Below are 22,232 nucleotides of genomic sequence, written 5' to 3'. Positions count from 1 at the left end.
ATCACCAGTTTGGACCTAATGCAGCTTTAGATGTAAACACAAGTTGAGGAATGGGAGAATCTCTACTGCTTTTGTAAACTTATAAAGTCATAGAGGGAATCAGATCCATTGGTCCAACCAGTCCATGTTGACCATAATCCCAAACTAAACCTATCCACCTGTCTGCGCTTGGCCCACATCCTTCCAAACATTTTTTTAATCATGTCATTATCTAAGTGTCTTTTAAACATTTTATCCATACCCACAACTTCCTCTATCCACAACCACTCTCTGTGTAAAAACAGAGGCCCTCGTGTGTTTTTAAAATCTTTCTACTCTCACTTTAAAACTGTGGCCCCTAGTCTTCAAATCCCCAAACCTGGGGAAAAGACAGCTATCATTCATCCTACCTGTGCCCCTCATGGTTTTATAACCCCAGTGTTATTTGCAAAGAGGAAATTTAAAATGAGACCACTTGAATTGTTACAGGGACAGCGAAGTAACGCAGCAACTTTTTTTACCGCAGTTGTAATTTTATTCTCGTATTTAAGTCCGCTTTCAAGTTGGATTGTGGGCTCATTTCGAGCTGAAAGGCTCCCTCAGAAGTTTGGCACTGTCTCAGTATTGTTCTTAAGTACATACAACAGGGCATTAGAGACTCCCAATTCTCTGCCTGTTCAATGCTGTGGTTGTATGCCAAGACTTTGCTCTGATACTTAAGCCATCTGCTGGTCCTTGAAGAAATGTTTGAAGAAGCGTCTGAACACTCAAAGCACCCAGTTTGTATCTGACATTTAGACGATGAGCTTCAGTTCCCTGGAGTTTGAGTGCAGCTTTGTATTATCCTTCGAGAGTAAATGAACCATTCACCAGCATGTGCCATCAGACAAACTGGGATCAATCAATGTTACCATATGGTGCCATGTATCCTGCTTGCAAACTTATTCTATGATGCACTGTTCAAAGTCCCTATACACATTAATTTCATCACCACATCAACACCATCCTACCAAATACATTGGCCAAATGAATCAGCTGGTATTTTCCGAAGTGCCAATTAATTTTCTTCGGGGCAATTTTTTGAATTGTCTGTGATTCTCTGCTGTATCCCTTTTTGTTAGCAGACTCTCTGTTGTGTCTCTCTTGTTCAAACAGCCCACGTTCTCGAAGGTCTGCAACTACTATTTCGAAATGACTGTCACTCAGCAAGGTAGGTTGTTCTAAACAAGGGTCGCTGAACACGAAAGGTTCACTCTGCTCTCTCTACACAAGAGAGTTTCTCCAGCGATTTCTCCCTTTGCTTCAGCTCTTCAGTATCCACTGTTTCTTGTTTCATTTTCATTTGGGATCGATTTTTCATCGTAGAGGACACATTTTAAATTTTGTTTTATACTGCGTGACAACTGAACAGCTTTTGTTTTATGAATGAGGTAAGAACTTCCCTTCGTATCATCACAGTTAGAAAAGACTTTAATTCAGCGTATTGCTAAGTAAAGCTAAGGATTCTGGAACAGACTACTATAATTCTAAATCTGAGAGAAGTAACAAAGCTTCAGGAACAATCAAACATTTTTGAGAAGGTGCACTAGTTCGGCAACAATCAGGAAAATTGTTCACTTCAGTAAATACGTGATTTTTTAAAAGAATAGACGTGTTTCTTGAGAATGCAAATAATTAATTAAACTTTTTTTAAAATTGCATTGTTCAAAAGTTTGAGCTATTTGAATAGAGTGAATAAGGAGAAACTGTTACCAATGTCCGGATGTTTTGTAGTCAAAAAAACATTAATTTCAGAGAAACCAATGTGGTGAACTTTCCTTTTTGAGTCATAGAGATGTATAGCACAGAAACAGACCCTTCGGTCAGAGATTCACAGAGTCATAGAGACGTAAATGACAGAAACAGACCCTACGGTCGCAGAGTCATGGAGATATACAGCATGGAAACAGACCCTTCGGTCCAACTCCTCCATGCCGACCAGTTATCCCAACCCCATCTAGTCCCATTTGCCAGCACTTGGTCCATACTCTTCCTATTCATATACCCATCGAGATGGAGAAGAGTGAGAGGTGACTTGATAGAGATTACAAGATGATGAGGGGCATAGATTAATAGAATTCATAAAATAGAATTCATTGAATCCCTACAGTGTGGAAACCGGCCATTTGGCTCAACAAGTCCACTCTGACCCTCCGAAGAGTATCCCACCTATGCTATTACTCTACATTTACCGCTGAATTTTGCAACTTACCTACACATCACTCAACAGTATGGGCAATTTAGCATAGCCAATTCACCCTTACCCTGCATATTCTCGGAGTTTTGGAAGAAACTGGAGCACCAGGAGAAAACCCATACAGTCACGGGGAGAATGTGCAAACCCCACACAGACAATCGCTTGAGGCTGGAATCAAAAGATAATGTGGATAGTTAGAAACTTTTCTCCAGGACAAAAATGGCTATCACAAGGGGATATAATTTAAAGGTGATTTGAGGAAGGTTCAGCGGAGATGTCAGTGGTTGATTCTTTATTCAGAGACTGGTGGGTGCATGGAATGCACTGCCAGTGGTATTAGTGCAATCAAACACATTAAGGACGTTTAAGCGACTCCTGGACAGGCACATGGATGACAGTAAATTGAAGGCTTTGTAGGTTAGTTTGATCTTACATTAGGATAAATGGCCGGCACAACACTGATGACCGAAGGGTCTATACTTAGTTGTACCATTCTATGTTCTATTTCCACGTAGAGTTTTCAGTTGAAATCATGCACAATGCAGTCTGTGGAACAAGGCATTGAGAAACCACACAGGAAGAGTAATGTGACAGATCGAGCAGCGATCATTCTTTGCAGGAATGCAAGTATTTTTCTTTGCAAAAGTAAAAATGAATCAATTATTAAGTGTTTGATGTTGATAGCTAGGGGTGAAAAAAGGGGATTTCTGATGGCTATATCTGAAGTAAGGAATACAGGCAAAACAGTTGACCTCACAGCTAAAAAGGGTGAAGCCCGTGGTAGAACAGCAGAGAGGAGAACAAGGACAGATATATTGCTCAGAACTTACAATTGACAGCGAGAAATAACTGAGCACTTCAGAGCACTGTCAGTTAACAAATTGCCCATTCCAGATGAATGCAACTTAAGTTGCTTAGGAAGTGGTGTACGACTAGAAGACCATAGGAAACAGGAACAGGAGTAGGCCATTTGGCCCATCGAGTCTGCTTCATCATTCATCTGACAGCTGGGTGGATTAGCCTTGGGAAATTCAGGGATGGGGTAGAGTGGTTGGATGCTCTGAGGGATCAGTGCGGACATGATGGGCCAAATGGCCTGTTTCCTCACTGTAGCGATTTCATGAATCAGAATTTGCTTCACGTATACAGAAGCACGTGAGTACAGCAAAAAGAATACAATTTCTCCATTCCCAGCACCCTCTTAGACATAAAAGGACCTAGGCACAAAAGCTCAGGGACAACGCAGAAAAATAAAGAAAGAAAGTTAAGCATTCAACAGTCTTTCTTAAGTGCTAAGTCATCTGGAAAAGGCTAGCTTGTCATGCAGATGGATGGAGCTAAAAAATAATTTTTAGTTTGATTTGATTGGAGTTTTTGCAGGCGAGATTGGTTGGAGCTTGGAATTGGCCATAAGTGAAAGAACAGGTTTCAGGCCATACAAGTCACCTTTTAGTGATTTCAGGCAGCACACGTCTGTGAGAGACATCAGAAGTTGAGTGCAGCTGACAGCAGAAGGGGAGAGAGTGAAGGAAGCCCTCAAACAGAATTTGCTTAGTGCAGCTGTAACATACCGGGGCATAGAGAGAATCAGGAGCTACTCTATGTTCTGAGTTTAATAAAAAAAGGCAGTAATTTGATGCTTGCGGCAGTGTCAAAGGTCTGTCAGAGCTCAGTCTCAAGAGAGAAGATTGAACTAGCCAGGACATAAACCAGTCTGAGCCAGAGACTGATTTTTCAATGATAGATCTTCAAACTGAAGGACTGGTCTACTTTGCCTTGTAATAGGCTTGTAATGAAATTTAGTGAGGAGTTTGTCTTAAAAAGTGACATTGAGCAGTTTAAGTCAATATTCTCTCGAGTTTGAAAGATTGAGAGGAGATATATTTGAAGTCTATAAAGGGGATTGCCAAAGTAGACATGGAAAGGACGTTTCCTCATGTAGGTCATTCTAGGAGAGGTCATAGTTTTTGGATAAGGGGTAGCAGATTTGCAACAGAGAATTTACTTGGTTCATGAATCGGTGGAATTACTAGCCCAGAGTTCGATGGATGCAGGGGCGTTGATTAATTTTAAGGAGGCGATAGACAGATTTTGAATCAGTAGCAGGTTGAATGGTTAAGGCGAGCAGGCAGGAAAGTGGAGGTGAAGCCAAAATGGGATCAGCCATGGTCGCATTGATGGTGAAGCATGTTCGAATGGCCTAGTCCTGTTCAGCCCCTCCCGCCCTTTCCTCTCATCGACCCTTCCTTCCAGCCACCAACAGGATTCATTCCTCCCATCAACCAATCAGGTCATACCGTATAACTAACCCCACCTCACAACCCTGCCCTCCCCACCCCCTTTATTCACATGACGTGCACATCTTTGGACTGTGGGAGGAAACCGGAGCACCTGGAGGAAACCCACACAGACACAGGGAGAATGTGCAAATGCCACATTCACCCGAGACAGTCACCCGAGGCCGGAATCAAACTTGGGACCATTGTGCTATGAGGCAGCAGTGCTAACCACTGAGTCACTGAAACACCTGTTGTGGCCTTCCAGCTTCCTGCTTGTCTACTCCATCTACTTGCTCTTATGTTCTTTAGTGTCATCTTTGGAGTGTTCAAAACTGAAATTGATAACGTTTTGTAATTCGTGGGCAATGAGGTTAGTGAGATATGTGCACGGGGCGATGGGAAATTAGACACAGTCACATTGAATCAAGCTTTGAAGTCATTTTGCCAACTCTCGGTCTCACTATTCATCCCCTTTGAAAGTTATACAACATGATATTGTATGACAAGTACAGCGTGTCACCCTATTTCTTTCAGGAAGTAATGGAGAAAATTCAGCAAATTCTAGAGGATTTGACAGACGAGGAGATGAAACACTTCAGGTACTTATTGGGCGATCATCGCATACCAGCTGGCAAACTAGAAAATGCTAATGCTTGGAAGGTGGCGGAGCTGCTGAAGAAATTCTACCACGACAAGAAGAAAGCTTTAAACGTGGTTGTGGATATTCTGGGAACCATTCCCCGAATGGATTTGGTGGAAAGGCTCATAGGGAAAGAGGTAAATTTCAAGTTTCCTTCCTCAAAAACTCAACTGGTGTTTTTCGAGCCAAGCGATTGCTTTGCAACTGTAGATTGCTCTGTGCTAAGTTAATACCGCAGAGTATTGTGGGCTCACTGGTTAGCACTGCTGCCTCACGATACCATGAACCTTGGTTCAATTCCAGCCTCAGACAAGTGTCTGTGTGGAGCTTGCACCTTCTCTCCGTGTCTGTGTGGGTTTTCCCCAGGTGCTCCGGTTTCGTCCCATAATCCAAAGATGTACAGGCTGGGTGGATTGGCCGTGCTAAACTGGCTATAGTGTCCAGGGATGTGTAGGCTAGATAGATTAGCCATTGGGAAATGCAGGGCGACAGAGTTAAGGTAGTTGGGGGCTCGGTTTGGGGGGGGGGGCGGTGGGGGCATGCTCTTCGGAATGTTGGTGTGAACTTGTTGGGCCAAATCGTCAGTTTCCACGCTGTAGGGATTCTCTTCATTGTGACCTCCCATTTCCTGTTGTCGGAATGATGTGTGGATCAACTCCACATTTTTCAGGTTTTACATTTCTTTCACATTCCCTTCGTACATCCGAGCTGTCTCTTGAATATAAGAGGTTGCTTGAGGATGTAATTCAACCTTCTCGGTAGGAAAAGGTTTCTGAATTTCGGTCGCATGTGGCTGACGAATGTTTCTGAGGAACATCTAGGGCTGGAGGGAGGTGAATCCATAGAAATTATCGCCGCAGAATGCTGATGAGGCCAAGTCATTGATTGGATTTCAGGCAAAGATAGATAGGTTCATGCTTAGTAAGGTTACGGGGAGAAGGCAGGAGAATTAAATTGAGAAACGTATCAGTCATGATCGAATGGCAGAGCTTACTCAATGGGCCGAAAGGCCTAATTCTACTCCTACATATTGTGGTCTTTATGATCTTGTATCCCTTGGTCTGTGTGCCTTACTAATTGGAAGCACTTGGGATTTCATGGGGTTCCAGCAGCTTATCCTTCTCCAGAAATAGGTCTCATTCAATTATTTACTGGTGTTAGCAAAGATCTTAGTGACAGAAACCAATTCGGTGAAGCTGGTTAACATTTCCTGTGAATTTGTGCCTCTTTCCAGAAAAAGAAACAAATGCAAAGCACATAACTGATATGAGTAGGAGCACATCATATTGCTCCTTAAACCAGTTCCGTCAAGATCCTGACTAAGGTTCTCTGACAACTTGGCATAGATAAGAATTTCCTGACAGACACTAATTTGTCGATAATGGATAAAATTAAATAGCGTCGCAACAATCTGACAGAGGCAAATCCAAAGCTGTTCAATGAAGAAATATTTCCTCAGCTTGGTCATAAATGACTTAATGCCAATCTTACAGTTTCACATCCCCACATGCTCAGCAACCATTCCAAAACAAGAGCAAACAACCTCTCTCTGCTTCCTACATCAAGCCATATTCAAATTTAATCAATTACAATGGAGTCAACTGTCATTATGTTCAATTCACTTTGATTTCCCAAAAGCCCCACTTCACACCATGTTTATGAGCTCCACCTCGCCACAAGTATGGAGTATAGCATCCATTGGAAACCTCCGAAGGAGTAGAGTAAATCACAGGGAAGACCAGTTATGCTTCTTCATGGAAATACCTTTAATAGGTTCAGTTCTGATATCAATGAATGGGTCACTGAGTGTGTGGAGGATTGAGCTAGTGCTGTTGACATGGGGAAGTATGTCAAGTAAGCAGGTGGCTGTGTAGACTTGAGAGAACTTCCAATCCGATTTGCTCTGTTCTTTTGACTTGTAAGGTTTTATTTTCGAAGCTAGTGAAATCTTATCAATATATTTTAGAACATCCACATCAAATGCATTGCCTTATCAACTCTCCCTTTAAACTTCTCAAACATTCAACCCTACGAGTCGAACAAGATCTTGCCTTATGAATTCTGTTCAGATTATCTTTTTCCTTCCACACCTCAGAGATTTGTCTTTCAGAACTCTTTGCTTGTGTGTGTGTGTGTATCAGTATGTCTGTGTTGGGGGTGGGGTGGGGTTGGGTGGTTGGACTGGTGGGTGCGGGAGAGAGGAATTCATTTTTTTCCCATCCTTCATTGTTCTGGAGAATGTGGAATGCATAATCAATCTCCCTGCAGTTTCTGTAGTTCATGTGGTGGATTTACATCCAGAATACTGTTACAGAGCTTCAGTGATATTCCTATCTGTGCAGGACCTTGATGAACTTGATGGATTCAGGAAACAATCAGTGGGCTACTTATGTCATCAAGAACGAGCATTGTCAGGAGCGAGCCCTGATCATGACCAAGATTCAGAGTTAAAGCAGCCAATCAATAAGCGAAATGTAAAAGCAAATGTCCGTGAGTATTTTAACATTCTGGTCAGCATCTCAAGTTGCGAGGGACTTGTCCGGTGAGCAGAAAAATGTATTGGTCGTACTTGTCAAAATTCAGATACACACCCAGCTGATTGGAAAAACAATCACGCCAAGGAATGAGGGAGGTTTAGCCCCACCAAGTTTCCAATGCACTGACTATGTGGAGATGGCCTGACAGTTGAATCTTATGATTGGCAGATTACTCTGCATCGGAAACCATTACATCAAAGGCTGGAATCAGGGAGCTTCGAAGGATTCAAAAACGATTACTTGGAGAGTAACCCAGGAAAAGTTAGAGCATAAAGGTGTGTCAAACACCCTCAACCGACAATCCAAACTCAGTCTTCCTCCCCGTTCCTTTACCTATTTTCCCTCCTCTTCCATCCCCACCCCTCACCTTCCTTTCCCATCCCTATGACTCTCCTCATCCAATCCCCTTGCCCTCCTCATCCCTTCACCCACCCTCCACCTCTCCCTTTATCCCACCTCATCCATTTCCCTCTACACTCAACCTTTCCCCAACCTCATCCCTTTCCTTCTCCCCTCCACCACTCCATTTCCCCCACATCATCCCTTTCCCTCTACACTCAATTCTCTCCCTGCTCATCCCTTTCCCTCTCCCCTCTACCTCTTCCTCTCCCACTTCTCATCCCTTCTGCTCTACTCTCCACCTCGCCACACTTCCCCTCCTCACCCCTTTCCCTCTAACTTCCACTTCTCTCACCCCCACTTATCGCCTTCCCCCCTCCCTCTCTACATCAACCCCACCGCCTCCCCTGTTCCTCCCCTCTATTCTCCCCTTGTCCTCACTTCACACTTCTTATAAAGATTGACAAGGATGTTGTGAGGGTTGGAGTGTTTCAGCTACAGGGAGAGGCTGAATAGACTAGAGATATTTTCCCTGGAGTGTCAGAGGTTGAAGGGTTGATTTTATGGAGGTTTATAAAAGTCATACGAGGCCTGCTTAGAGTCTATAACCAAGATCTTTCTTTCCCTGAGTGGGGAATTCCGAAACTAGAGGGTACGGGTTTCAGGTGAGAAGGGAAAGATTTAAAAAGGAACTGAGGGGCAGCTTTTTCATACAGAGTGGGTTGCGTGTATGGAATGAGCTGCCAGAGAAAGTGGTGGAGACTGGCACAACATTTAAAAGCATCTGGGTGTATGAATAGGCTGGTACAATTGAAAGACATCAGGATGGGTATATGAATAAGAAGGGTTTAGAGGGATATGTGCCAAGTGCTGGCGAACAAGATTAGAATAATTTAGAATATCTGGTCAGCATGAACGAGTTAGACTGAAGGGTCTGGTTCTGTGCTGCACATGTCTATGACTCTACAACCTCTCGTACACGCTACCATCCTGACCCCTCACTCAGTTGCCAAGCTGTCCTGTTACTCTCTCAAATTACTTACACATCTTACTCACACACATGCATTCATTTGGTCGCCTCTCACTGAAGTTTTGTGTCCTTCGAACATTCCTGTCTTGTGACAGCAAGTGCGGAGTGACTGCTATGGAAGTGCTGTCTGTGAGAATTTTGAGGCAGAGCTCTCCATGGAAGGTCAGGCCCAGAAATAGAATGTATGCAAGGCAGCACAGAGTGCATCATGGGAATTACCGCCCCATGGCAGAGGTACCTAAAGAGGGTATAAGTTTAAAGTAATGTGTAACTGACCTGAGGGCAGATTTTTTCACCTAGAGGGTGGTAGAAATATGGGGTTGTGCCAGAGAGAGTGGGACTGGCAGAAACTCTTACAGCATTTATGAAGCATTGAGTTGAGCGCTTCAAGTTTCAGGGTGTGCAGTAAGTTACCGACCAAGTTCCAGGTAAATGTTTGGTGTTTGGCATAGACACGATGGACCAAAGGGTTCTGTCTATGTTGTATGCCTCGAAGTAAACTCTTGTCTCATCTGGGCGGGAGGTAGGGATTTAATGCAAGATCAAATAATGCGCTGGAACATTGCTAATAGAATACTAAAAACCCATTTTGATTTTCTGATGATGAACTGTTTTCCGTACATTGATCTCTCTCAGGTAAAAATAAAGTCAAAGACTATGGACGTGATGGAAAGCTACGATATCCTTCAGTGAGTATTCCAAAAGATGGATGCAAAAAGATCCCACTGGTGCTCAATGAGAATTTAATTACAACGTTTGCCCCTATCATTAATAGTGTAAGCCCAACCCTTGTTGGCTGTACCAAAATGGGATATCTCGCATTTATCCAGGTTAAACTCTATCTGCCATGTTTCGGCCCATTGATCCGTTTGATCAATATCCCATTGTCATCTTAGGAAGCCTTCTTCATTTTCTACTATGCCACCAACGTTTTGTCTTCGACTCATAGAGATGTACAGCACGGAAACAGTGCTGTTTCAGTCAAACACGTTCATGCTGACCAGATATCCTAATCTAGTCCCATTTGCAAGCTCTTGGCCCATATCCCGCCAAACCCTTCCTATTCATATACCCATTCAGATGCCTTTTAAATGCTATAATTGTAGTCGCCTCCACCACTTCCTCTGGCAGCTCATTCCATACATGCACCACCCTCTGCATGAAATAGATGCCCCATTCGGTCCCTTTTAAATCTTGCCCCTCTCACCTTGAACTTCTGCCGTCTTATGGACTCCACCACCCCAGGGAAAAGACTTTGTCTATTTATCATATCCATGCCCCTCACCATTTATAAACCTCGATAAGGTCACCCCTCAGCCTCTGACACTCGAGGGAAAACAGACCCAGCCTATTCGGCCTTTCTCTGTAGTTCGAATCCTCCAACCCTGGCAACATCCTTGTGAATCTTTTCTATACCCTTTCAAGTTCCACAACATCCTTCCGATTGGAAGGAGACCAGAATTGTACACAATATTCCACAAACTTGCTAGTCATGCTTTGGATATTCTCATCCAAATCATTTATATACATGAGAAACAAAAGAGGACATAGAACGGATCCCAGTGGAACATTGTCGAGAAAACCCATTTGGCCCTGTATTGTCCAATAGGGAAGGAAACAGCTGTCCGTACCTGGTCTGGCCTTCAGGTGGCTTCAGCAACGTGGTTTACTCTGAACTGCCCTCTGGGCAATTAGGCATAGTCAACAAACGCTGTCTTGGCCATTACTACTCACATCCTGTGAATGAATGAAAACAAATCTTAAAGATTATCAGCGTACTATGTGTTCCGTACTTTATCTCATTCCAGTATAAATGCAATTGTGTTCCGGTGTCCATTACAGACTGAATATTTTTATTTCATTTTAGACTTCCGAGCAGAAGGATATATAAAGGCCTCTACCATTTTAATTTTGTGCCATGTCCGTAAAAACATTATAAATGTTTCAGTGCCCATTTTTTGTCAATAAAACTAAAATTGCCACCGTGCTACTGTATCATAGCATTGCTTTCTCATGAGCATCGCTAATCAGTTGCAGAAGGAAAACTCCATTCCATTAATAATGTTATCAACTTATTGTGGACCAGACCAAACCCGCTCACACTTTTCAGAAGGAGGTCTAGACCATTTCCTCTTGAGGTGTTACGCTCCAGATGCAATTGAATTTGTCATACACTTGACATTAAGCAAACACACTTTATTCATCCACTATTGTTAAAATGCAACAAACTAAGAAGGAATTGGGTTCACATAACTCCATTGGAAAATTTAACAAAATGATAGATCAGTAACTATTACGAATTAACTGTTCCAATGTAATAACATCACACAAACCCATGCTTCATAAAAACAGGCAAATTCAAAAACAGACGGTGTCATATGCAACTCCTGTAGCAATAAAAGAACAGCCCAGCTTTTGACTGTAACTGAAAGAGGGGAAGAAAAAATAACTTCCTCTTCTTCAAGACCCCAACAGCAACTGCAGAAAGCTAAACCAGAAAGCCTTGGTTCAATGGGAGTTTTCCCACACCCCTTCAGGCTGCTTCTATGGATCCAATTTTTTAAATAAAAACTAAACGCCTCGCTGGGCTGTTTATCCTTTTGACTGTGGTAGACAGCTCATCACCTCTGCCTTAAAACCTCTCTTCAAAAAAAAAGGAAAAAAATGCATGCTTTAATACCACAATAAGTTCACACAATCCATGGTGTATCCAGCAGCTTCTCTTAACTTAAACCAAATAAAATATTTTCTTTCAAGGGCATTGCTAATTTTACCCATGCCTTATTGTCCTTAATGGATGTGTCTAGTACAGGCATGTCAGAGGCGACCACATTGTTGTAGTAGGTCATTACAGGAATGGAAGATTGATTTTATTTCCTTTAAAATACATATACGGGCCAATTGGGCTTTTACAACAATCAGTTATGGTTTCATGATTTCATTACAGATGCCTGGTAGGACTGGCATTCATGTCCCAAGCTTTGTTATGGACTTCTGAATTGTTAGGCCAGTCACAAACCCTCAAGAACATTACCTCCAAATGCTTGTTAAATGTTTGTTCCGATATGGAGCATAACCATTCAATTTTTCGCTTTTGGTGTCTATTCAGTTAGAAATACCATGTGCCTGATGTTGATTTAGAAAACCATTGAATTCTTGATTGTCTGCTAATCACCAAACCTTTATGTCTGTTCATTGCTGATGTCCTATTTTGCTTTGGTACTTGTCTACAGATAAGCCAAATGTACTTGGGCTTCACAATCAGTGTTTTGGGAGCTGCATCGGCGATTTTAACGCCCCATAGCCGATTTGCACAGGCCCGCATTCCATGGTGGTCTGGCGTTCTGGTAAGAGTCTTTAAATTGGTCCTATTGCGGATTGATCAGGGTCTCAGACTGGACCCTGATATTGAACTTAATTTGCATTGATACATAACTAAGAAGAGGAATTAGGGCAGTGGGACTAATTTGGGTTCAGTAGCTACAATTATGGGACTACTGGGATAGGTTTGCTTCGTAATTGATTTAGGGCTATAGAAGAAAATGGGAAAAACATTCTTTATCCATAAACCAACATCCCATCTATTGACTCCACCTATACTTCCTGCTACTCCAGAAAGGAAGCTAACATCAATGCCCCCTCCCACTCGGTTATAATCTTTTCCAATCCCTTTCGTCCGGCAGAAGATACAAAAGCTTAAACACACATAGTAACAGATTCTTCCCTGCTGTTATTAGTTCAGATTGGACCCTTTCCAGTTTTAAATGTCATGTTGGTCTCAGTCTTTGTGCGTCTTCTCTGCAGCAGTAATGTTGTATTCCTCGCTCTGTTCTATTACTCATACATTTCGTATGATATGATCTTCCTGTACTGCAACGCAAAATAAAACTTTACCAAGGTACACGTGACAATAATAAATCAAATTAAATAAAGAAAAATTAAAAGGGTCTAATTGTAGAAAACTGGATGGTGATTTGGGTTAGGACTGATACAGAGATACAGGGTGGAGCAGGACAGATTTATTTGTGTCAAGGATCTCACATATCATAAGAAGCTATGTTTTATAGTGATAAATATAGCGATAGATTCATGGATATCTACTACAGAATAAGACCCTTCAGCCAATCATCACATCATGTCCACGCCAGTCAAAAAGAAGCACCCAATTCAGTAGAAGAGTTGGGATGTCATGTTGTGGTTGTACAGGACACTTCGAATACTGCATTCAATTCTAGTCTCCCTGCTATAGGAAAAATGTTATTAAACGTGAAATGGTTCAGGGAAGATTTACAAGAATGTTGCCAGGGTTGGAGGGTTTGAGCTCCAGGGAGACGCTGAATAGGTTTGGACTGTTCTCACTGCAGCTTCAGAGGCTTATAGAGGTTTATAAAATCTTGAGGGGCAAGCATAGCGTGAATTGCCAAGGTCTTTGTCCAGAGTGGGGGTGACCAGAACTAGAGGACATTGGTTTAGGGTGAGAGGGGAAAAATTTAAAAGGAATTTGAGTCGTCACTTTTTCACACAGAGGTGGTCCATGTATGGAATGGGCTGCCAAAGGAAGTTATTGAGATTAGGAAAACTCCAACATTTAAAAGGCCTCTGGATGTGTACAAAAACAGGAATTTCTTAGAGGGATATTGGCCAAACGGTGGCAAACAGGTGTAGATTAATTTAGGATATCTGGTCAGCATTGTCAAAAGGTCTGTTTCAACTGTACAACTCGATGATTCTATAATGATCCCATTTTGCAGCACTTAGCTCACAGCCTTGCATGCCTTATTAATAGTTCTTAAAAGATATGACGGTTTCTGCCTTTACCACTCTTACAGTTGCAGATTCCCACTACCCTCTTGGTAAAAAAATGATTTCCATGCATCATTTCTGAACATGCTACCTTTAATCTATGCTCCAGTTATTGACCCCTGCACCAACTGGAAATGTTCCTTCTTGTCTGTATCCATCATAATTTTACACACCTCTGACACATCCTCTCTTGGTCTCCTCTAAGGAAAACAAACCCAAGTATGTCCAATTGTTGTTGGTGATTGCAACCCTCTAGTTCAGGTAAAATTCTCCTCTGCGCCCTCTCCTATGCCATCACATCCCTTCTACAATGTGGATTCCAGAACTGCACACAATACTCTTGCTGTAGAGTTGATGCGGGGCTGTGGGAGACTTTGGAAGGAAACAAAAAGTAGGCTTGGTCTTTGTTTGTTTCAGGGCTGATCAGTAGGATTTGGATAGGATTGACATGGGTTCATGTTTTTGGGAGATCTCGAGGTAGTGTCATCACTTTGGAATTGCTCTGATAGTGTAGGCTTACCTTAATTGCTGTGTTCCTCTGTAATTCTATAATTTGCTGCACTATTAAATGGAGAAGTGCAAACATCTCGTTTTGGTGTGGCATGTTGACCAAGTTGATTTGAAATATAATCTTAACCTTATGCCAACATGCAGTGCCCAGTCATTGACTGATGCTTGAATGTTACTTAGTCTTCGAGCCTTAGACATGTACAAACTTTTCGGTCCAACTCGTGCATACCGGCCAGATATTGTAACCTAATCTAGTCCCATTTGTCTGCACATGACCCATATCCCTCTAAACCCCCTATTCATTTGCCCAGCCAGAAGGCTTTCAATTGTATCAGCCTCCACGTATTCCGTTGACAGCCCATTCCATACACGCACCAACTTCTGTGTGAAAAAAGTTGCCCCTTAGGTCTCTTTTAGACCTTGCACCTCTCATCCGAAACCTATGCCCTCCAGTACTAGACTGCCCCACTCCAGGGAAAAGACCTTGTCGATTCACCCTATCCGGGCCCCTCAAGATTTTATAAACCTTTATACTTGCTATTTTTCATTCCAAGTCCCGCTATTGTTCAGTTCCTGCTGCTTTTGGACATAAGCTGCCTCAGTATCTGAGGAGTTGTAACCCTGCATCTCACAAAAGAATGACTGAGCTGAAACCAGGCAATCAGAATGGGGCAATTTCCTTCTGATTAATGAGATACCTTATTTTAAACAATTTTAAATACAAACTCTGCAGTTGCATTGACTGAGACAATTTATATGAGGGAGGTTTTCTGTCTGACACACAAGAGATCACAATACTTTTATCTAATTTGTGTGTGTTTTCTCTTTTCTGTTGCAGTTTTGTGTCATAGGAATGATTCCTTTGTTACCCCTCAGGATAAGTGAAAAATTTAAGGTATTGTATCTTTGGTGATTAAGTGGTCGAGTTTATTCAATGTAAAATAATGTCCAACTATCTTCAGGTGTTCATATATGACCTTCTCTCTATCCTTAGTGAAGTGTTTGACACCCAAGCCTTTACTGGCCAGCGCATTGACTATAGAAGTTGAAAGGTCATGTTGTGGCTGCGCAGGACATTGGTTAGGCCACTTTTGGAATGCTGCATTCAATTCTTATCTCCCTCCTTTCGGAAAGAAGATACTTGAAAGGGTTCAGAAAATAGTTTAAGGATAGAGTGTTTGAGCTACAGGGACAGGCTGAAATAGACTGGGGTTTTTTTTTTCTCTGGAGCATCAGCGGCTGAGGGCCGAACTTACAGAGTTTATAAAATCGTGAGAGGGATAGGGATAGGGTGAATATCCCGGGTCTTTATGCCAGGGTAGGAGAGTCCAAAAGGAAGTTTAAGGTGAAATAACAAAGATTTGAAGGACATAATTTTCACGCAGAGAGTGGTGTGTGTATGGAACAAGCTGCCAGAGGAGGTGGTGGAGGCTGGTACAATTACAACATTTAAAAGGCATCTGGGTAAGTACATGAATAGAAAGTGTTTAGAGGGAGTGGGCCAAATGTTGGCAAATGGAACCAAATTACTTTCGGATGTCTGATCGACATGGATGAGTTGGAGCAAAGTGATGTACATCTCTATGACTCTAAATGGAACTAGTTTAATTTTGAATACTGGGCAGCATGGATAAGGGCTGTTTGCATGCTGTCGACTTCTTTGCAGTTTGTGTCATATGTAGACAGTGTGGATAAAAAGGCATTTATCACTTTTATCTTCATTGCTCAGTTCATTGATATAAGAGTTGGGAAGTATAGGATTGTGGGTGTATGGGATATTGGTGAGGCCTCTTCTGGAGTACTGTCTCCCGTTCTGGTTGCCCTGTTATATGAAGGTTATTATTAAGCTGGAAAGCGTTCAAACGAAATTTACCAGGCTGTTGCCAGGAATGGAGGGTTTGAATTATAATAGAGGCTGGTTGACTGGGACTTTTTTGACTGGAGTGTAAGAGTTTGAGAGACGACCTTGTAGAAGTTTATAAAATAATGAGTGGTACAGATAGAGTTAATGGTAGTTGTCTTTTCCATAGGAAAGACATTTTTAAGACTAGGGGTCACACCTTTAAGGTGAACAAAGTTAAAAGTGCAACAACACCAGGTTATGGTGCAACAGGTGTATTTGGAAGCACTAGCTGTCACAAAGCTCGTTTCTTATTTCTAAAAGCTGTTCCTTTTCTCAAGGATACTATATCCTTGGTTTTTTCAAAGGGGTAATAAGCCGCTCTCGGTGCTGATTAGACTGGTTTGGTACAGAGATTAAATGGTGTTTATAAGCCTTTTTCTTTATATATACACAGAAAAGACTTCAGGCCAGTGTTTTAGAAGTGACCTCTAGAACGAAAGGGCTCTCCAGCTAGTTGGGAGTTCAAGAGTGAGCTGTTTGGAATCTATCTATCTATCTATCTATCTATCTATCTATCTATCTATCTATCTATCTATCTATCTATCTATCTATCTATCTATCTATCTATCTATCTATCTATCTATCTATCTATCTATCTATCTATCTATCTATCTATCTATCTATCTATCTATCTATCTATCTATCTATCTATCTATCTATCTATCTATCTATCTATCTATCTATCTATCTATCTATCTATCTATCTATCTATCTATCTATCTATCTATCTATCTATCTATCTATCTATCTATCTATCTATCTATCTATCTATCTATCTATCTATCTCTCTTTTTCTCTCTCTCTGCCCTTCTAACTTCAACATCTAAACATCTGTTCCATTTATTTATACTGGTTTCTAAGGGTGTTTGCTTATTGCAACTGTTGTATGTATTCGGAACAGCATAATGAAGCCTCATTTTGATAGACTGAGTTCTGTAGCGGTTCCTTATTTTGTTCTTGGTGTTTCACTTTGCAATTTTGTGAATACATTTTTATTTGTTTTTAATCGAGTAGTCAACCTCGCTATCTTCCTCTGGGTAATTTTCACTGTACATTTACCAAAACAAATTGCAAAGTTATGGTCTGGGCTGCGTGCTTAAGAATGTTTTGTGTGGTCTGGCCTCGTCCATAACATAACTTTTAGAGCGCTGCTCCTTCATCAGGTAACTAGTGAGGCAGGGTCATAAGAAACAGTAGGTGAGAGCAGGGAGACTTAAAAAGGATATGAGAGGCAAATATTTTACACAGAGAGTGGATCGTGTGTGGAATGAAGGATGCAGATACAATTATAATATTTAAAGACAAGTAGATGAATAGAAAAGGTTTGGAGGGATATGGGCAGGTGGGCAGCAGGTAGGTGGGAATAGATCAGTTTGGGATTATGTTCGTCATTGACTAGTTGGACTGAAGGTTCTGTTTCATGTTGCATGACTCAATGACTCGTGTTAACCAATGATTGACCTCTCCTTTCCAGTTACGTATTGTACTTGTCTCGAACATCATAGGTTTGCTGATTACTTTAGCGTCAATTGGATTATCAATCTGGAATGGAATTGAACAGACTAGTGACATTAAGGTGAGAACGTTCAATTTGGATTGCATTTGCCTAAAGTGTGAAGCTCCTTCGTTAAATTAAATACATATTATTGATGTTTATTGATATTAATAGCAGAATGTCTTGCTAGATACTTTCCTAATCGGGTGTATTTGTCCTCTGCAGTCAATATATTTACTTACGTTTGTTGTATTTGGTTATACCAAAGGCTTGAATGCAAACCTCTTCACCTTAAATGCCTTTCTTCCTGTCTCTGATACCACGTCTTGCCTTACAACTTCACTATCTCAGCATTTTTCCAAATCTGATGATGGGTCTGATCATCCTATAATTGTCCTCTGGTCTTCCCTCTCCCTAAAGGTGGCGTCTGATAAGGGCCTGACTGATGTGGGCTGTGGGAATAATCTGGGAGATTATTTCCCACAGCCAACGAGGCCTATCTCAAGTTCTGGAGGAACGAGCTACATTTTCCACCGAAGCTGGAGGTATTGACCTGAGATTCTTGCTGGGCAATGATGAGATGCCTGTTAACCATAACTCTTGCCTGATAGTAGCATTGTTGACACTAAATCTCTCCTCTTTGACATGCAGCTTCCTGTCCTAATACACACTGCGTCTAGATATCAGCCTGTTTCCATGCTGCAGGACTTGATGTTGAGACATTTCTTCTCCCTGCCGGAGAGCCTAGGTCTAGTTTCCATTATCTCGGAGTAAGGGGGTGCCCATTTAAAGCAGGGATAAAGATATATTTCATCCCTCAGGAGACAGTGAATCTGTGCCATTTCTCACTGCAGACTGCTGTAGAGTTACATTGTGAAGTACATAGAATATAGAACAGTTTGACACAGTGCAGGCCCTTCAGCCCTCTATGGTATGCCGACCTTTTATCCTACTCTAAGATCAAATTAACCTACGTACCCTTCATTTTCCTAACATCCATGTGCCTATCCAAGAGTTGATTAAATGTCCCTAATGTATCTGACTATACCACCTCTGCAGGCAGTGTATTCCCCACATATTCATCATTCAGAGTAAAGAACCTAAAACTGCCATCTCCCAAACCTTCCTCCAATCACCTTATAATTATGTCTCCTCGTGATAGCCATTTTTGCCCTCGACAAAAGTCTCTGGTTTTCCACTCTATCAATGCCTCTCATCATCTTGTGCACCTCTATCAAGTCACGTCTCATCCTTCTTCACTCCAATTTAAAAAGCCCTAGCTCCCTCAACCTTTCTTCATAAAACATGCCTTCCATTTCAGGTAGCCATTCTGGTAAATCTTCTCTGCACCCTCTCTAAAGCTTTCACATCCTTCCTAAAATATGGCGACCAGAACGGAACAAAATATTCCAAGTGTGGTCTCAACAGGGCTTTATAGAGCTGCAGCGTAACCTCGCAGCTCTTAAACTCAATCTCCCTGCTAATGAAAGTCAACATAGCATGCGCCTTCTTAGCAATCCTATCAGCTTGGGTGTCAACTTTGAAGGATCTATGGATGTGGATCCCAAGATCATTCTGTTCCTGTACACTGCCAAGAATCCTACCTTTAGCCCTGTAATCTGCATTTAAATTCAACCTTCCAAAAGGAATCACTTCACACTTTTTTCAAGTTGAACTCCATCTGCCACTTATCAGCCGAGGTCTGCATCCTGTCGATGTCCCGTTGCAACTTACAACAGCCCTCCACACTATCTGCAACTCTACCAACTTTCAGGTCGTTGGCAAACTTATGAATCCATCCTTGCATTTCCTCATCCAAGGCATTTAGAAAAATCACAAAGAGCAGAGGTCCCAGAACAGACCCCTTTGGCGCACCCCTGGTCACTGAGCTTCAGGCTGATTGTTTTCCAAATACTACCACCCTCTATCTGCCATGGGCCAACCAATTCTGTATCCAGAAAGCCAGATTTCCTTGTATCCCATGCGTCCTTATTGAATGTTGAGACAAACAGTTTTTTGAATCAGTGAAGAAATTATGGACTTTGGGAAAAAAACCACGAGGTTGAAACTGAAGATTGCCAGATCAGCCATGATCTCATTGAATGGTGGAAAGACTTGATGAGTCAATGGAGAGGGTTCAGAACAGATTTATCAAGGTGTTGCCAGGACTGGAGGGTTGATTTCTAAAATAATAGGCTGGCACTTATTTCGCAGGAGAACAGGAGGTTGAGGAGTGACCTTACCAAGGTTTATAAAATTATGAGGAGTGTAGGTGAGGTGAATAGCAAAGGTCTTTTCTTTACCCTAAGGTGGTGGAATTCAAAACTAGGGGCCATATTTTTAAGTTGCGAGAATAAAGATTTAAAAGGAGCCTGTGGGACAGCTTTTTCATGCAGAGGAAGTGGTAGATGCAAGTCCAGTTGCAACATTTAAAAGAGATTTTGAAAGGAACATGAATACAAAAGGTTTTGCGGGATATGGGACAAACACAGGCAAGTGGGAATGGTTTAGTTTGGGAAACTTGGTCGGCATGGATGGGTTGCACTTAAATGTCTGTTTCCCTATTGTATAACTCTATGCTCCGAGGTCTCATGATCTTCCTATTAACAAGGCAATAGTAAGCGTGCAAACCGCTTTACATCTCAGCTCATTTTGCATTCACTCAAGTCAAGTAAATGAAAGAGATAAATATTTGCGGTCACACATATTAGACAATTGCACAATGTCCATGAGAGTGTTTTGGACTAGGCCAGACCGCTCAAAATATTCTTAAGCAAGCATCCCAGATCATAGCTTTGCAATTTGTTTCGGTAAGTGTACAGTGAAAATTACATGGAGTAGGTTACCTACGTTGACTACCAGGTTTTAAAACAGACAAAAATTTATTCACAAAATTACGCAATTAAATACCAAGAACCCCTACAGAAATCAGGCTATCCAAACTGGACTTAATTATGCTGTTCCCAATGTGCACAACAGTCCCAATAAGCAACCCCCCCAAAAAATACAGTAAAACTGGAACAGATGCTTACAGGTTGAAGTTAGAAGGGCAGACAGGGGGAGAGACCCTGTTTCCACACAGCTCACTGTTGAACTACTAACGAGTGCTGGTCTGAACTGCTCTACTAGAGAGCTGACCACTCGCTAACATTATACAAGTCACTTCTAAAACATGACCACTTTGGCCTGAAGTCGCATCTGTTTACATACAAACAAAAAGCTCTCTCAATACCCTTTAATCTCTGTACCAAACCAGTCAAATCGGAACTGGGAGTTGGTTTACGAGCCTTTTAAGAAAAACCAAAGACGCAGTATTTTTAGGAAAAGGAGCAGCTTTTAGTAAAAAAAAAGACCAGCTTTGTGACAAGAGAAGACCATTGTAGTTAGGAGTTGGGCTCGGCCAATATGTCCTATTCAATAGGATCAAGAAAACCATAATACTGAATTCAACTCCATCTACCACCCTGTTCCCTAGGCTTTTACTTTGCGTATGGTTTCACAAACCATCTATCTCAGCCTTTAATATATTTAGTGACTCAATCTGCGCAGCTCTCTGGGGTATGGAATTCCATATATTAATGCCATTCTCTAAGATTCACTTCTCTTAATTTCGATCTCAAATGCTTATTTCAATACTGTGCCTGCTATTTCCTGATTCACCCAAGAGTAGAATTGTCTTCTCCGTCTCATTATGTTTCACTGCATTTCTTCCGATTGTTTCAGTAAAATCAGACCCACATACCAAAGGAGTATTGCTTGAATTTGCTCAGATGTTGAATTTTGACTTTAATTTATTATACTCAGATGAACCTTAGTACAGTGAAAAGCTTTGTTTTGCGAGCAGGACAGACAGATCATAGGTTGCATACAGATCATAGACTGCTTCTACAGAGTTAGTCATACAAGTTACACTGCATGGAACGTGTCTCAAGCAAGATCAATATGAGCCAAATTGACATTATATGAAGTCAGAGAGATCCATTCAGCAGTCTAACAACAGCACAGAAGAAACTGTTCCTGAGCCTGCTGGTGTGTGTGTGTTCAAGCTTCTGTATCTTCTGCCATATGGAGGAGGTGTGTAGGAGAGTACTAATGGGGGGATGGGAGGAGTCCTTGACAATGATGGCAGCCTTTCCACAGTAATGAAAAGTGTAAATAGAGTCCATGGAGGAGCTTCCCTTCTGTGATAGTCTGGCTGGTGCACACAACTTTCTGAAGTATTTGACAGTCCTGGACAGAGCAGTTGCCATACAAGGCTGTTCTTCACCTGGACACTATACTTTCAATGGTGCATCTGTAAAAGTTGGTGAGGATCCTTTGGACATGCTGAACTTCCTGAGCCACCTGAGGAAGAAGCGCCTTTGTTGTGCCTTCTTGGCTATTGCATCTACTTGGGAAGTCCAGGACAGATTGACAGTTATTGTCACTCCCAAGAATTTGATGTTCTCAACCTCGGCTCCATTGGTGTAGGTGGGGCTTGT

The 22,232-nt window shown here is 41.8% G+C and overlaps 1 protein-coding gene across 4 annotated transcripts; it reads left to right on the top strand.

Moving 5' to 3' along the window:
• The first annotated feature begins 1,090 nt into the window (after nucleotides 1-1,090).
• Nucleotides 1,091-22,196, top strand: LOC122544060 (uncharacterized). Of its 4 annotated transcripts, none has more exons than XM_043683054.2 (8): nucleotides 1,091-1,189; nucleotides 5,029-5,271; nucleotides 7,477-7,624; nucleotides 9,677-9,729; nucleotides 12,274-12,387; nucleotides 15,192-15,248; nucleotides 17,731-17,832; nucleotides 18,172-22,196. In XM_043683054.2, the coding sequence occupies exons 2-8, from the start codon at nucleotides 5,035-5,037 to the stop codon at nucleotides 18,301-18,303; spliced, it is 843 nt and encodes a 280-aa protein (XP_043538989.2). In that variant the 5' UTR covers nucleotides 1,091-1,189; nucleotides 5,029-5,034; the 3' UTR covers nucleotides 18,304-22,196. The 4 variants fall into 4 exon arrangements, with proteins under 4 accessions (XP_043538989.2, XP_043538987.2, XP_087837727.1 ...); XM_043683052.2 differs by lacking the exon at nucleotides 1,091-1,189 and adding an exon at nucleotides 1,201-1,409; XM_043683053.2 differs by lacking the exon at nucleotides 1,091-1,189 and adding an exon at nucleotides 4,679-4,864.
• The last annotated feature ends 36 nt before the right edge of the window (nucleotides 22,197-22,232 follow it).

This window comes from Chiloscyllium plagiosum, unplaced genomic scaffold (assembly GCF_037043375.1).
Source record: "Chiloscyllium plagiosum isolate Xiang-an unplaced genomic scaffold, Cpla_swu_hap1 HiC_scaffold_40, whole genome shotgun sequence".
Classification (NCBI taxonomy): domain Eukaryota; kingdom Metazoa; phylum Chordata; class Chondrichthyes; order Orectolobiformes; family Hemiscylliidae; genus Chiloscyllium; species Chiloscyllium plagiosum.
The sequence above is the reverse complement of the archived record's forward strand: the minus strand, read 5'-3'. Positions and strand labels throughout refer to the sequence as shown.

Coding starts and splice junctions, on each gene's coding strand:
- LOC122544060 (XM_043683052.2), top strand. Junction 9,730..12,273: donor GAAAGCTACGATATCCTTCA/GTGAGTATTCCA, acceptor ACTTGTCTACAG/ATAAGCCAAATGTACTTGGG. Junction 17,833..18,171: donor AACAGACTAGTGACATTAAG/GTGAGAACGTTC, acceptor CTCTCCCTAAAG/GTGGCGTCTGATAAGGGCCT.